The 14,514-nt window shown below is 64.2% G+C and overlaps 2 protein-coding genes across 3 annotated transcripts; both read left to right on the plus strand.

The window, feature by feature from the left end:
* Positions 1-224: 224 nt before the first annotated feature.
* AQP10 (aquaporin 10) lies at positions 225-2,102 on the plus strand. Its single transcript, XM_034071147.1, has 5 exons — positions 225-654; positions 736-873; positions 1,346-1,464; positions 1,537-1,754; positions 1,826-2,102. Exons 1-5 carry the CDS (start codon positions 441-443, stop codon positions 2,097-2,099), a joined length of 963 nt encoding a protein of 320 aa, XP_033927038.1. The 5' UTR covers positions 225-440; the 3' UTR covers positions 2,100-2,102.
* Positions 2,103-4,202: 2,100 nt separating this feature from the next.
* On the plus strand, positions 4,203-14,491 carry ATP8B2 (ATPase phospholipid transporting 8B2). 2 transcript variants are annotated; one of them, XM_034071250.1, is made up of 27 exons: positions 4,203-4,328; positions 4,750-4,808; positions 5,755-5,868; positions 6,008-6,106; positions 6,216-6,277; positions 6,387-6,459; positions 7,169-7,239; positions 7,430-7,509; positions 7,677-7,835; positions 7,913-8,001; positions 8,074-8,270; positions 8,873-9,081; positions 9,231-9,274; positions 9,347-9,512; positions 9,595-9,783; positions 9,898-10,013; positions 10,092-10,256; positions 10,800-10,911; positions 11,014-11,119; positions 11,189-11,330; positions 11,470-11,653; positions 11,770-11,993; positions 12,225-12,308; positions 12,409-12,684; positions 13,021-13,159; positions 13,238-13,368; positions 13,446-14,491. In XM_034071250.1, the coding sequence occupies exons 1-27, from the start codon at positions 4,298-4,300 to the stop codon at positions 13,731-13,733; spliced, it is 3,609 nt and encodes a 1,202-aa protein (XP_033927141.1). In that variant the 5' UTR covers positions 4,203-4,297; the 3' UTR covers positions 13,734-14,491. The 2 variants fall into 2 exon arrangements, with proteins under 2 accessions (XP_033927141.1, XP_033927142.1); XM_034071251.1 differs by having other exon boundaries at positions 12,439-12,684.
* The last annotated feature ends 23 nt before the right edge of the window (positions 14,492-14,514 follow it).

Consider the following 14,514-nt stretch of genomic DNA (forward strand, 5'->3'; position numbering starts at 1 on the left):
GCACTGCTGCTGCTGCTGCTCCTGAGCACCCCATGGGCACCACCTCCATCCTGCAGAGCACCCGAGCTCTGCTCCATGTCCAGAACCAGCTGGTGCGGGAGTGCCTGGCGGAGATGTTGGCTGTCATCGTGCTCATCGTGAGCGGGGACATGGGGGTCTGGGGCACTCATGGGGGGATCCAGGGGGTTGGGGCTGCATTGAGCTCCTGCAGGACCCCCCTGGGCTCCTGCTTGCACCGGGACCTGCACCGCAGTGCCATGGGCACAGCATGGGCACAGCAGCTCCGGAGCCAGCCCGAACCTTGACACCGATGCCCTGCCTCAGGCAAAGGTTGTGGCTCTGCCCCTGGGGCAGCATCCCGAGGGCAGCCTCTGCCCCACTGCTCCCCACAGCAGTGCATTGCTAGAGCCTGTCCCCATTGTGCCGGCTGTGGGGTGGTGATGGTGCCGCGGCACCGGAGCAGCCCTCACCCTGCTGAGCCCCGAGGCCTCGGTGAGGGGCTGCACTCACCATGTCCTGTCCTGCAGCTCATCACCCTGAGCGGCTCCGCACAGATGGTCACCAGCCTCGAGGCCAAGGGGAACATCCTCACCGCGTACCTGGCCGGCGCCTTGGCCGTCATGGTGTCCATCTACACAGCAGGGGGGGTCTCTGGTGAGGCTGGGGAGGGGGCTCTGCTCCTGCTGCCCCCCGGCCCCCAGGACCCCCCTCCCAGCCCTGTCCCCACTGCTGCAGGGGCCCACATGAACCCGGCCTTCACCCTCGCCATGTGCCTCGTGGAGCAGTGTCCCTGGTGGAAGTTACCCATCTTCGTGGCCGTGCAGACCACGGGCGCGTTCCTGTCTGCCGGAGCTGTCTATGCTGTCTACTATGGTACAGGGCTGGTGCTGGTGCTGGTGCTGGTGTTGGTGCTGGTGCTGGTGCTGGTGCTGGTGCCGGTGCTGGGGCCAGTGCTGGTGCCGGTGCCGGTGCCGGTGCCGGTGCTGGTGCTGGTGCCGGTGCTGGGGCCGGTGCTGGTGCTGGTGCCGGTGCCGGTGCTGGTGCTGGTGCTGGTGCCGGTGCCGGTGCCGGTGCTGGTGCTGGTGCCGGTGCCGGTGCTGGTGCTGGTGCCGGTGCTGGTGCTGGTGCTGGTGCCGGTGCCGGTGCTGGTGCTGGTGCTGGTGTTGGTGCCGGTGCTGGTGCCGGTGCTGGTGCCGGTGCCGGTGCTGGTGCCGGTGCTGGGGCCGGTGCTGGTGCTGGTGCTGGTGCCGGTGCCGGTGCCGGTGCTGGTGCTGGTGTTGGTGTTGGTGCTGGTGCCGGTGCCGGTGACCGCGCTCCCCCACACGGCTCTGCCTTTGCCCCACAGACGCCATCCATCACTACAGCAATGGGACCCTCACCACCTCCGGCCCCCAGGAAACCGCCTCCATCTTCGCCACGTACCCTGCTGAGTACCTGTCCCTCTCCAATGGCTTCCTGGACCAGGTGTGTGCCGGGTTGGCTGCCCCATCCCGGTGGCACCGGCGGCACCGGCACTGACCTCACCCTGGCACACAGGTGGTGGCCACAGCTCTGCTGATCGTGGGGATCCTGGCGATCCTGGACCCCCACAACAAGGGGGTCCCCAAGGGGCTGGAGCCGGTGGCTGTGGCACTGCTGGTGCTGTCCCTTGAAGCCTCCTTGGGCTCCAACTGTGGCTGCCCCATGAACCCCGCGCGGGACTTCGGGCCCCGGCTCTTCACCTACGTGGCAGGTTGGGGTGCGGAGGTCTTCAGGTGGGTCACGGTAAGGGGGTGACGGTGGGGCCGGTGACGGTGACGCGTCACCCACCGTGTCCCGTCCCCAGCAGGGGCAATGGGTGGTGGTGGGTGCCGGTGGTGGCACCGATGCTGGGCGCTGCCGTGGGCTCAGCTCTGTACCAGCTCCTCGTGGCCTTTCACCACCCGCTCCCGGAGGGCACAGCCGAGCAGAGCCCCCCGCTCCTCACGGACCCCAACATCGCGCTCATGGAGAAGGGAACCGGGGGGCACTGCCCCACAAGTGGGGCTGGAGATGGGACCTGCCTGAGCCAGCGGCCCCAGGCCCCCGCGGAACCCACGGCAACAATAAACCAGCCCTGAGGATGTGGGGTGTCCATGGGGTGTTCATGGGTTGTCTGTGGGGTGTCTATGGGGTGTCCATGGGGTGTTCGTGGGGTGTTCGTGGGGTGTCCATGGAGTGTCCATGGGGTGTTCATGGGGTATTCATGGGGTGTCCGTGGGGTATCTATGGGGTGTCCATGGGGTATCCATGGAGTGTTCATGGGGTGTCCATGGGGTGTCCATGGAGTGTTCATGGGGTATCTATGGGGTGTCCATGGGGTGTCCATGGAGTGTCCGTGGGGTATTCATGGGGTGTCCGTGGGTTGTCAATGGGGTGTCCATGGGGTGTCCATGGGGTGTCCGTGGGTTGTCAATGGGGTGTCCATGGGGTGTCCATGGGGTGTCCGTGGGGTGTCAATGGGGTGTCCGTGGGGTATTCATGGGGTGTCTGTGGGGTATCCATGGGGTGTCTGTGGGGTATCTATGGCGTATCCACGGGGTGTCCATAGGGTATCCATGGGGTATCCATGGAGTATTCATGGGATGTCTGTGGAGTATATATGGGGTATCCATGGGGTGTCTGTGGGGTGTCTGTGGGGTATCCATGGGGTGTCCATGGGTTGTCTATGGGGTGTCTATGGGGTATCCATGGGGTGTCCATGGGGTGTCTATGGGTGTCCATGGAGTATCCATGGGGTGTCCATGGGGTGTCTATGGGTGTCCATGGAGTATCCATGGGGTGTCCATGGGGTGTCCATGGAGTATCTATGGGGTATCCATGGGGTATCCATGGGGTGTCTATGGGTGTCCATGGAGTATCCATGGGGTGTCCATGGGGTGTCCATGGAGTATCTATGGGGTATCCATGGGGTGTCCATGGGGTGTCTATGGGTGTCCATGGAGTATCCATGGGGTGTCCATGGGGTGTCCATGGAGTATCTATGGGGTATCCATGGGGTATCCATGGGGTATCTATGGGGTGTCCATGGGGTATCCATGAAGTGTTCATGGGGTGTCCATGGGGTGTCCATGGAGTGTTCATGGGGTATCTATGGGGTGTCCATGGGGTGTCCATGGAGTGTCCGTGGGGTATTCATGGGGTGTCCGTGGGTTGTCAATGGGGTGTCCATGGGGTGTCTGTGGGGTATCCATGGGGTGTCTGTGGGGTATCTATGGCGTATCCATGGGGTGTCCATAGGGTATCCATGGGGTATCCATGGAGTATTCATGGGATGTCTGTGGAGTATATATGGGGTATCCATGGGGTGTCTGTGGGGTGTCTGTGGGGTATCCATGGGGTGTCCATGGGTTGTCTATGGGGTGTCTATGGGGTATCCATGGGGTGTCCATGGGGTGTCTATGGGTGTCCATGGAGTATCCATGGGGTGTCCATGGGGTGTCTATGGGTGTCCATGGAGTATCCATGGGGTGTCCATGGGGTGTCCATGGAGTATCTATGGGGTATCCATGGGGTATCCATGGGGTGTCTATGGGTGTCCATGGAGTATCCATGGGGTGTCCATGGGGTGTCCATGGAGTATCTATGGGGTATCCATGGGGTGTCCATGGGGTGTCTATGGGTGTCCATGGAGTATCCATGGGGTGTCCATGGGGTGTCCATGGAGTATCTATGGGGTATCCATGGGGTATCCATGGGGTGTCCATGGGGTGTCCATGGAGTATCTATGGGGTATCCATGGGGTATCCATGGGGTGTCTGTGGGGTGTCTGTGGGGTATCCATGGGGTGTCCATGGGTTGTCTATGGGGTGTCTATGGGGTATCCATGGGGTATCCATGGGGTGTCTATGGGTGTCCATGGAGTATCCATGGGGTGTCCATGGGGTGTCTGTGGAGTATCTATGGGGTATCCATGGGGTATCCATGGGGTGTCTATGGGTGTCCATGGAGTATCCATGGGGTATCCATGGGGTGTCTATGGGTGTCCATGGAGTATCCATGGGGTATCCATGGGGTGTCTATGGGTGTCCATGGGGTGTCCATGTGTTGTCTCTGTGTTGTCCATGGGGTGTCCGTGAGGAGCCCCCCCCGCTCCCAGTCCCCTCTGCCTCCCTCCGGGGGCCGCCCCGTCCCCGGTTCCCCCCCCCATCACTTCCGCCGGCGCCGCCGCGGCCATGGGGCGGTGAGCGGACGGCGGCGGCAGCGGCAGCGGCAGTGGGGCCGCAGCGGCCCCGGCCCCGCTCCCGGCCGCTCCCCATGGGCTGCGGGCCCCGGGGCCATGGAGCCGTGCGCGGCCCGCAGGGCCCCAGGTGAGCACCGGGGGAGGCCGCGGCGGGGCCCGGAGCGCTGGGGATGGAGCCGGGGCTGGAACCGGAGCCGGGGCAGGAGCCAGAGCCGGGGCTGGAGCCGGGGCTGGAACCGGAGCCGGAGCTGGGGCTGGAACCGGAGCTGGGGCTGGAACCGGAGCTGGAGCCGGAGCCGGGGCTGGAACCGGGGCTGGAGCCGCGTTGGGCCCTGCCCCGGGGGGTGCCCCGGGGGATGCTCGGGGGGTACCGGGGGATGCTCGGGGGGTACCGGGGGATGCTCGGGGGGTACCGGGGGGTGCTCGGGGGGTACCGGGGGGTGCTCGGGGGGTGCTCGGGGGGTACCGGGGGGTACCGGGGGGTGCTCGGGGGGTGCTCGGGGGGTGCTCGGGGGCCGGCCCCGGGGCTGAGCTCGGCTCTGTTGCAGAGGAGGAGAGGAGGGTACGAGCCAACGCCAGGGACTACAACGAGAAGTTCCAGTACGCGGTGAGTGCGGGGGGGGGACACCGGGAGCACCGGGGGTACAGCTGGAACCCGATGGGGGTACCCGAGGCGAGTGTGCGGACGAGCATCACACTGCACGGCATTACACTGCATTACACTGTACTGCACTGTACTGCACTGCACGGCACTGTACGACACGGCACTGCATTGCACTGCACTGCACAAGACCGCATGGCACAGCACTGCACTGCACTGTGGTCCCTGGGTACCGGCTGTTCCATGGATACCGGCTGTTCCCTGGGTACCGGCTGTTCCCCGGGTACCGGCTGTTCCCTGGGTACCGGCTGTTCCCCGGGTACCGGCTGCTCCCTGGGTACCGGCTGCTCCCTGGGTACCGGCTGTTCCCTGGGTACCGGCTGCTCCCCAGGTACCGGCTGTTCCCTGGGTACCGGCTGTTCCCCGGGTACCGGCTGTTCCCTGGGTACCGGCTGTTCCCCGGGTACCGGCTGCTCCCTGGGTACCGGCTGCTCCCTGGGTACCGGCTGTTCCCTGGGTACCGGCTGTTCCCTGGGTACTGGTTGTTCCCTGGGTACCGGCTGTTCCCTGGGTACCGGCTGCTCCCCGGGTACCGGCTGCTCCCTGGGTACCGGCTGTTCCCTGGGTACCGGCTGCTCCCTGGGTACCGGCTGCTCCCTGGGTACCGGTTGTTCCATGGGTACCGGTTGTTCCCTGGGTACCGGCTGCTCCCTGGGTACCGGCTGCTCCCTGGGTACCGGCTGTTCCCTGGGTACCGGTTGTTCCCTGGGTACCGGCTGTTCCCCGGATGCTGGTGGGTGATGCAGGGGAAGGAATGTGCTTCTTGCTGAAGTTAGAGGGGTAGGATCTGCTGTGCTGGGATCCCAGGTCAGGGCTATGGGAGCTGCAGCTCTCAGTGGGGCCACAGGACCACAGCACATCAGGAACCCCCTTTTGTCCTGTCCATCCCCAGAGCAACTGCATCAAGACCTCCAAGTACAACATCATCACCTTCCTGCCTGTCAACCTCTTCGAGCAGTTCCAGGAAGTGGCCAACACCTATTTCCTCTTCCTTCTCATCCTGCAGGTGAGTGCTGAGCTCCTGGGGGGGCAGATGGTCCAGGACACATCCTGCCCTTGGGAAGTGTGGGTTTGACCCCATTGAACGGGGTTGGTGTGGGGCTGGGGCTGGCTTGGTCCCCCCCAGCTCCTCTCTCTGTCCCCAGCTGATCCCACAGATCTCCTCCCTCTCCTGGTTCACAACCATCGTGCCTTTGGTTCTTGTCTTAACCATCACAGCTGTCAAAGACGCCACGGACGACTATGTGAGTGCTCCCCCCGTGCCCCCCTGCTGGGCAGGGGGCTGTGGGGCAGTGACCCCCATGTGGGTGTGCATCCCCCAGTGGGGCTGACACCACTGCCCCCCCCCCCCAGTTCCGCCATAAGAGTGACAACCAAGTGAACAACCGTCAGTCCCAGGTGCTCATCAGTGGAGTGTGAGTGTCCCATGGAGGGTCCCCGACCCCCCCCCGGCCATGGCCCATGGCTGCAGGCAGGGGAATGGAGCTGTGCCGGCTCCTGCATCACTGCCTGTGCCCCCCACAGCCTCCAGCAGGAGCAGTGGATGAACGTCCGTGTTGGAGACATCATCAAACTGGAGAACAACCAGTTTGTGGCGGTGAGAGTGGCCCCAGCACCACAGGCTGAGCACAGCACCACAGGCTGAGCACAGCCCCAGCACCACAGGCTGAGCACAGCACCAGCACCACAGGCTGAGCACAGCCCCAGCACCACAGGCTGAGCACAGCCCCAGCACCACAGGCTGAGCACAGCACCACAGGCTGAGCACGGCCCCAGCACCACAGGCTGATCACAGCCCCAGCACCACAGGCTGAGCACGGCCCCAGCACCACAGGCTGATCACAGCCCCAGCACCACAGGCTGAGCACGGCCCCAGCACCACAGGCTGAGTGTGGCCCCAGCACCACAGGCTGAGCACGGCCCCAGCACCACAGGCTGAGCACAGCCCCAGCACCACAGGCTGAGCACGGCCCCAGCACCACAGGCTGAGCACAGCCCCAGCACCACAGGCTGAGCACAGCCCCAGCACCACAGGCTGAGCACGGCCCCAGCACCACAGCAGTCCTGGTGTGCTGGCACATGCCATGGGGCTCATCCATCACTCCTGGCATGGAGGTGCCAGGGGCTGCCCCACTTTGAGGTTGCATTGAGGGGGTCGCATTGGAGCTCTGGAGTTTGCCTGATGTGGGTCCTGCAGGAGCTGGTGTCTGGGTGCTGAGCACACCTGGCTCCGGACCCCCTGGCTTCCCTATGGGGTGTGTGGGGCAGCTGGTGTCAGCACAACCCTTCCCATGTCTCCCCTGCAGGCTGACCTGCTGCTGCTCTCCAGCAGTGAGCCCCATGGGCTGTGCTACATAGAGACTGCAGAGCTGGACGGGTGGGTACCCCTGGTGCCATAGACGGGTGGGTACCTCTGATGCCATGGACGGGTGGGTACCCCTGGTGCCATAGACGGGTGGGTACCCCTGATGCCATGGGGTGCCAGGGCAAGGCAGGAGGAGCACAGTCAGAGGGGGACCCAAAGCCTCGGGAGCATCTCCTGCCTCTGAGCCCATGTCTGCCTGCAGAGAGACCAACACGAAGGTGCGACAGGCCATCCCCGTCACCTCGGAGCTGGCTGACACCGGCAGGCTGGCTGGGTTTGATGGTGAGTGCCTACCACCAACCCGAGGTGTTCTCCATCACCTCGGCACGGACCCATCCTGGAGAGCATCCCTGCGCTGGTGCTGTGGTTCCAATGGGATCTCTGGGGACGGTGCTGGGAGCACTGGGATGGAGCTGAGCCCACGACAGCCAAACCATCCCCTGTGCCAGGTGAGGTGATCTGTGAGCCCCCCAACAACAAACTGGACAAGTTCGGAGGGACCCTGTACTGGAAGGAGAGCAAGTACCCCCTGAGCAACCAGAACATGCTGCTGCGGGGCTGTGTCCTGCGCAACACCGAGTGGTGCTTCGGCCTCGTCATCTTCGCAGGTGGGCTGGGGGGGCAGCAACCACTGCCCCACACACCCTAACCCTAACCCTAACCCTGAGCCCCTTCCCTCCTGCAGGGCCGGACACCAAGCTCATGCAGAACAGTGGGAGGACCAAGTTCAAGCGGACGAGCATCGATCGGCTGATGAACACCCTGGTGCTCTGGGTACGCGGGAGGCAGAGCACAGGGAGCCCATATGGGGCCGGCCCTGGGCTCTCATCCTCTCTCCTGCCCCAGATCTTTGGGTTCCTGGTGTGCATGGGGGTGATTCTGGCCATTGGCAACGCCATCTGGGAGCACGAGGTGGGCGTCTGCTTCCAGATGTACCTGCCCTGGGATGAGGGGGTGCACAGTGCCTTCTTCTCAGGCTTCCTCTCCTTCTGGTCCTACATCATCATCCTCAACACCGTGGTGCCCATCTCGCTCTATGTAAGGTAGGGAAGTGCCCGAGGGGCCGGGGATGTGGAGGGGCAGGCGCCGGGTTTGGGGGTGCCCTCTGGGGAGGGATGATGGGGATGGAGACCCATGGGCACAGCTGCGTGCATGGGGGGGCATGGGCTGCTCCCGGTGATGGGCACGGCTGCCCTGGGGGTACCCCAAGAGCTGGGACCCCATAGGACCCCCCGGCTGTGTCTGGCTGCTCAGCTCCCTGCCCTGGCTGGTTCCTCTGCTCTGCCTCCTGCAGCTCCTGCTCCTGCCCTGTCCCCTTCTCTCTCTCCTTTAATTTCTCTCTCTTTTCGTTCCCCAGCATGGGTTCTGTCACCCTTACCCCGAGGTAAGAACGTGTCACCCCCACCCTGCGCTAGCTCCTTGCTGTCTGCCCCGGGGGGGGGTTTGGGATGTGCCCCCCATTGCTGCCAGGCCCTGCGGCCTCAGCCCTGGCTTGGTGGTGGCTGTTGGTAGGAGCGGGTGCGGGAGCCAGCAGCAGCATGGGGGCCTGGTGCGGGGCATGGGGGGGGTTAGGGTTAGGGTAAGGGTTAGGGTTAGGGTTAGGGTTAGAGCTGCCCACCCCAGTGACGCAGCTGTGGCCCCGCAGTGTGGAGGTGATCCGGCTCGGGCACAGCTACTTCATCAACTGGGACAAGAAGATGTACTGTGCCAAGCGGCACACGGCGGCTGAGGCTCGAACCACCACCCTCAATGAGGAGCTGGGGCAGGTGGAGTACATCTTCTCCGACAAGACCGGGACCCTCACACAGAACATCATGGTCTTCAGCAAGTGCTCTGTGAATGGGCACAGCTATGGTGAGTGTGGGCACTGGGATGCTCTGGCTGTGCCGGCAGGGATGGGGGCACCGGATGCCATCCAGCAGAGCCAGCGTGGGGGCTCCCTATGGTGCTGGTGCAGCCACAGCACTGGGGCCATGTCCTGGTTAATGTGCCCTGGTCCGCAGGTGATGTGCAGGACGTGCTGGGCCCCAAGGCAGAGCTGGGAGAGGTGAGAGCCGCAGGCTGGTGCCAGGCTCCGCTGCTGCCGGCACCGGGTTAACCACAGCTCCGTCCCTGGCAGCGCCCGGAGCCCGTGGACTTCTCCTTCAACGCCCTGGCCGACCCCCGGTTCCAGTTCTGGGACCCCAGCCTGCTGGAAGCCATCAAACTGGGGGACCCCCACGTGCAGGAGTTCTTCCGCCTGCTCTCCCTGTGCCACACGGTCATGTCCGAGGAGAAGACCGAAGGTGGGTGCAGAGGGAGGCTCTGCCTGTGCCCCCCCCATGGTGTGGGCTATGGCACAGCCTCTGAGCCCTGCGCTGTCTCCAGGGGAGCTCTATTACAAGGCTCAGTCCCCGGATGAAGGAGCTTTGGTCACAGCCGCCAGGAACTTCGGGTTCGTGTTCCGCTCCCGCACCCCCAAGACCATCACGGTGCAGGAGCTGGGGGCAGACATCACCTACCAGCTCTTGGCCATCCTGGACTTCAACCACATCCGCAAGCGCATGTCTGTCATCGGTGAGGCTGTGGCGCTGGGAGGGCTGTGGTGGGCATGGGGACCAGCCCCATGCAGTGATGCTGGAGCCATCGTGGGCTGGAGGCAGGAGTGGGACCTGCTCCTGCTGCCCACAGTGCGCAGCCCCGAGGGCAGGATCCGGCTGTACTGCAAAGGGGCTGACACCATCCTGCTGGAGCGGCTGCATCCCATCAACCAGGACCTGAGCAGCGTCACCAGCGACCACCTCAATGTGAGTAGGGCAGGGTCCTGCTGCCGGGGGAGCCGGTTTGGGTCCTCAGGCTCTGTCCTCACCCATCTCTGGCTGCAGGAGTTTGCTGGTGAGGGGCTGCGGACACTGGTGCTGGCCTATAGGGACCTGGAGCAGAGTTACTATGAGGAGTGGTCCAAGCGGCTGCGCCAAGCCAGCAGTGCCCGTGAGGCCCGTGAGGACCGCATGGCTCAGCTCTATGAGGAGGTGGAGCAGGACATGATGGTATGTGGGGCTGGGGGCAGTGGGATGGGGCTGGGGCAGTGGGAAGGGGCTGGGGGCAGCTGAAGGGGCTGGGGGGCAGTGGGAAGGGGCTGGCGGCAGTAGGATGGGGCTGGGGGCAGCTGAAGGGGCTGGGGGGCAGTGGGATGGGGCTGGGGGCAGTGGGAAGGGGCTGGGGGCAGTAGGATGGGGCTGGGGGCAGTGGGATGGGGCTGGGGGCAGTGGGACGGGGCTGGGGGCAGTGGGACGGGGCTGGGGGCAGTGGGACGGGGCTGGGGGCAGTGGGATGGGGCTGAGGGGCAGTGGGAAGGGGCTGGGGGCAGCTGAAGGGGCTGGGGGCAGTGGGACGGGGCTGGGGGCAGTGGGAAGGGGCTGGGGGCAGCTGAAGGGGCTGGGGGCAGTGGGAAGGGGCTGGGGGGCAGTGGGAAGGGGCTGGGGGCAGTGGGACGGGGCTGGGGGCAGTGGGACGGGGCTGGGGGCAGTGGGAAGGGGCTGGGGGCAGCAGGACAGGGCTGGGGGCAGCCTGACCCTCCGCGGCTCCTCCAGCTGCTCGGAGCCACGGCCATCGAGGACAAGCTGCAGCAGGGGGTCCCTGAGACCATTGCCATCCTCACGCTGGCCAACATCAAGATCTGGGTGCTGACAGGGGACAAGCAGGGTGAGTGGGGCTGGGATGTGGGGCTGGGCTGGCTGCAGATGGGGCTGTTTTGGGGGGGACACATGTGCCCCCCCCGGCTCAGACCCTGGTTTCCATCCCCAGAAACAGCCGTGAACATTGGCTACTCCTGCAAGATGCTGACGGATGACATGACAGAGGTGTTCATGGTCACCGGCCACACGGTGCTGGAGGTGCGGGAGGAGCTCAGGTGAGGCTGGTGTGGGGCAGGGGGCCCTGGGGGTCCAGCAGTGCCTCACTGGGGACCCCTGCCCCACAGGAGGGCCAGGGAGAAGATGATGGATGCATCACGTTCCACAAGCAACGGCTTCTATCAGGAGAAACTGCCCTCGTGTAAGCTCAGCTCTGTGCTGGAGGCCATCGCTGGTGAATACGCCCTGGTCATCAATGGGCACAGCCTGGTAGGGCACTGGGAGCGCGGCTGTATGGGGCTCCATGCATGGCTCCGGATGCATCCCCACATCCCTGTGCGGCTCCGGATGCATGGGGCTCCCTGCTCAGCTCCGGCTGCATCCTCAGCATCCCCTGCTCTCCCCACAGGCCCACGCGCTGGAGGCTGACATGGAGGTGGAGTTCCTGGAGACTGCCTGTGCCTGCAAGGCCGTTATCTGCTGCAGGGTCACCCCCCTGCAGAAGGCACAGGTGGTGGAGCTGGTCAAGAAGTACAAGAGAGCCGTGACCTTGGCCATCGGTGACGGTGCCAACGACGTCAGCATGATCAAGAGTGAGTCCAATGGGAGGCCCTGATCCCATGGCAGCCTCTGCCCCTCTGTGCCCCATAGGACTACAGTCCCAATGGGGAGCTGCCACCTCCTCACCCCACATCTCTCCCCCCCACAGCCGCACACATCGGGGTGGGCATCAGTGGGCAGGAGGGCATCCAGGCTGTGCTGGCCTCCGACTACTCCTTCTCCCAGTTCAAGTTCCTGCAGCGCCTGCTGCTGGTCCATGGGCGCTGGTCCTACCTGCGCATGTGCAAGTTCCTCTGCTACTTCTTCTACAAGAACTTTGCCTTCACCATGGTCCACTTCTGGTTTGGTTTCTTCTGTGGCTTCTCGGCGCAGGTGGGTCCTGGCTCCTCAGTGGATGGGGTTTGCCTATGGGACCCCTCTGCTGTGAGGGGTGCTCCCGGTGGGGCCTCATCCTGCACCTGCAGGCACAGCCTGGGGTCCCTCCGGAGCATGGCAGCACATGGTGGGGTGAGGAGCTCAGGGTATGGCACCACTTGGGATGGGCACAGGGGCAGGGGGCACAGAGCAGCTCTGGTGCCCCCCTGAGTGCCCCATTCCATGCAGACTGTGTATGACCAGTACTTCATCACGCTCTACAACATCGTCTACACCTCACTGCCTGTGCTCGCCATGGGGGTGTTCGACCAGGTACAGTGGGGAGCAGGGCAGGGGTCCCTGCCTGCACAAGCTGCTGGTCCCTTGGCTCTTCATGGTCAGGGGTGCCCCAAGGAGCAGGTTCTGCCTGCAGGATGGTGCCCAGCGTACCCTGTGTCCCCAGGACGTGCCAGAGCAGCGGAGCATGGAGTACCCCAAGCTCTATGAGCCTGGGCAGCTGAACCTGCTCTTCAACAAACGGGAGTTCTTCATCTGCATCGCTCAGGGCATCTACACCTCTGTGCTCATGTTCTTCATCCCCTATGGTGTCTTTGCTGATGCCACCCGCGATGATGGAGCTCAGCTGGCTGATTACCAGTCCTTTGCCATCACCGTCGCCACCTCCCTCGTCATCGTCGTCAGTGTGCAGGTAGGAACGTGGCTGCTTACTGGGAGCTGCAGGTGGGGACGTGGCTGCTTACTGGGAGCTGCAGGTAGGGACATGGCTGCTTACTGGGAGCTGCAGGTGGGGATGTGGCTGCTTACTGGGAGCTGCAGGTGGGGATGTGGCTGCTTACTGGGAGCTGCAGGTGGGGACGTGGCTGCTTACTGGGAGCTGCAGGTGGGGATGTGGCTGCTCAGCCTCTGCCCCTCACCTGGAGCACAAAGAGCTGGGGAAGGCTCAGGTCCCATCCTGCCCCATGGCTGTGCTCAGCACCCCCCGGCTGCTCCCTGAGCCCTGCTCCTTCCTTCCCCTCTCGCCCAGATCGGGCTGGACACTGGTTTCTGGACAGCCATCAACCACTTCTTCATCTGGGGCAGCCTGGCCGCCTACTTCGCCATCCTGTTTGCCATGCACAGCGATGGACTCTTCCACATGTTCCCCAACCAGTTCCGCTTTGTGGGTGAGTGCCAGGGGAGCTGAGCACCGTGCCCCAGTGCAGCAGCCTGCCCCAAAGCCTGGCCTGATGCTCCCCCCACAGGTACTGCCCAGAACACACTGGCACAACCCGCGGTCTGGTTGACCATCGCCCTCACCACCGTGGTCTGCATCATGCCAGTCGTGGCCTTCCGCTTCCTTAAGCTGGACCTGAAGCCTGAGCTCTCGGACACGGTGAGAGCACAGTGGGGGGGTCCTGGGGGTGTCCTCATCCCTGCTGAGCCCTGACCTGTCCCTGGTGCCGGCCCCAGGTCCGGTACACCCAACTCGTGCGGAAGAAGCAGAAGAGCCAGCACCGGTGCCGGCGGCACACAGGGCACGTGGGCTCCCACCGCTCCGGTTATGCCTTCGCGCACCAGGAGGGCTTCGGGGAGCTCATCATGTCCGGCAGGAACATGCGGCTCAGCTCCCTGGCGCTCAGCAGCTTCACCCCCCGGCCCAGCACCGGCTGGATCGAGACCCTGCGCCGGAAGAAGGGCAGTGATGGCAGCGCCGCCGGCAGCCCCGGCAGTGCCACCGGCAAGAGCCTCAAGGTGTGAGGCTGGGGAATGGGGGTCCCCTCGCTCGCAGCTGGGATCCCCCTTCTCTCCATGCAGCCCCAAGCAGGAGGACAGAGGCCACACGTGCCTGAGGTGCTGGTGCCGTTTGGACCATCATGGTGTAACCAAAAAGTCCTTTTCCCCATCCCTGGGAGGGACACACGGGCGCTGCCCCCACAGCCCCCCCGGCTGCTCCTCCATCACTGTTCACCTCCATGGAGTGCACATACCCCATCACACCTGAATGGACCATGCCAGAGCCACCGGGGGTGCTGTGACTGCAGCCTCCCCATTCCCTCCCCACCCCCACGGGTCTCTTTTCATATCCAAATAGAGACAAAACCACCAAAAGAACCCACAAACCCCCCAAAAACAGACGGGGAAGGACAAACCCTCCCTCTGTGGGGCGGGGACAGCAGGGGATGGGCTGGGAAAGGGGAAGCTTAACCCTAACCCTAACCCTGCCCCTGCGGGAGCAGAGCCGTGATTCACTCCCACGCCCAGCACCGGCTCTTGCACAACCCCGAGCTGCGCTTCCTGCGGGGGGGTTCGGGGGTCTCCGATACCAAAGAGGAATCCGGTTTAGGACGAGCTCAGCCTGGGGCTGGAGTCGGTTTTTGGGGGGGGGGGGACGCGAGGATCGGGGGGTTCGTTTATGACACGTTTCTATCGTCGGGATGGGATCGAACTCACGTGACCGCAGCGGACACAAATGAACCAAAACCCGGCGTTTTCTATATAAAACCAAGCACACGTTGTGCGCATGCTCCGCCGTGTCCTG

This window comes from Melopsittacus undulatus, chromosome 20 (genome assembly GCF_012275295.1).
Source record: "Melopsittacus undulatus isolate bMelUnd1 chromosome 20, bMelUnd1.mat.Z, whole genome shotgun sequence".
Taxonomy (NCBI): Eukaryota; Metazoa; Chordata; class Aves; order Psittaciformes; family Psittaculidae; genus Melopsittacus; species Melopsittacus undulatus.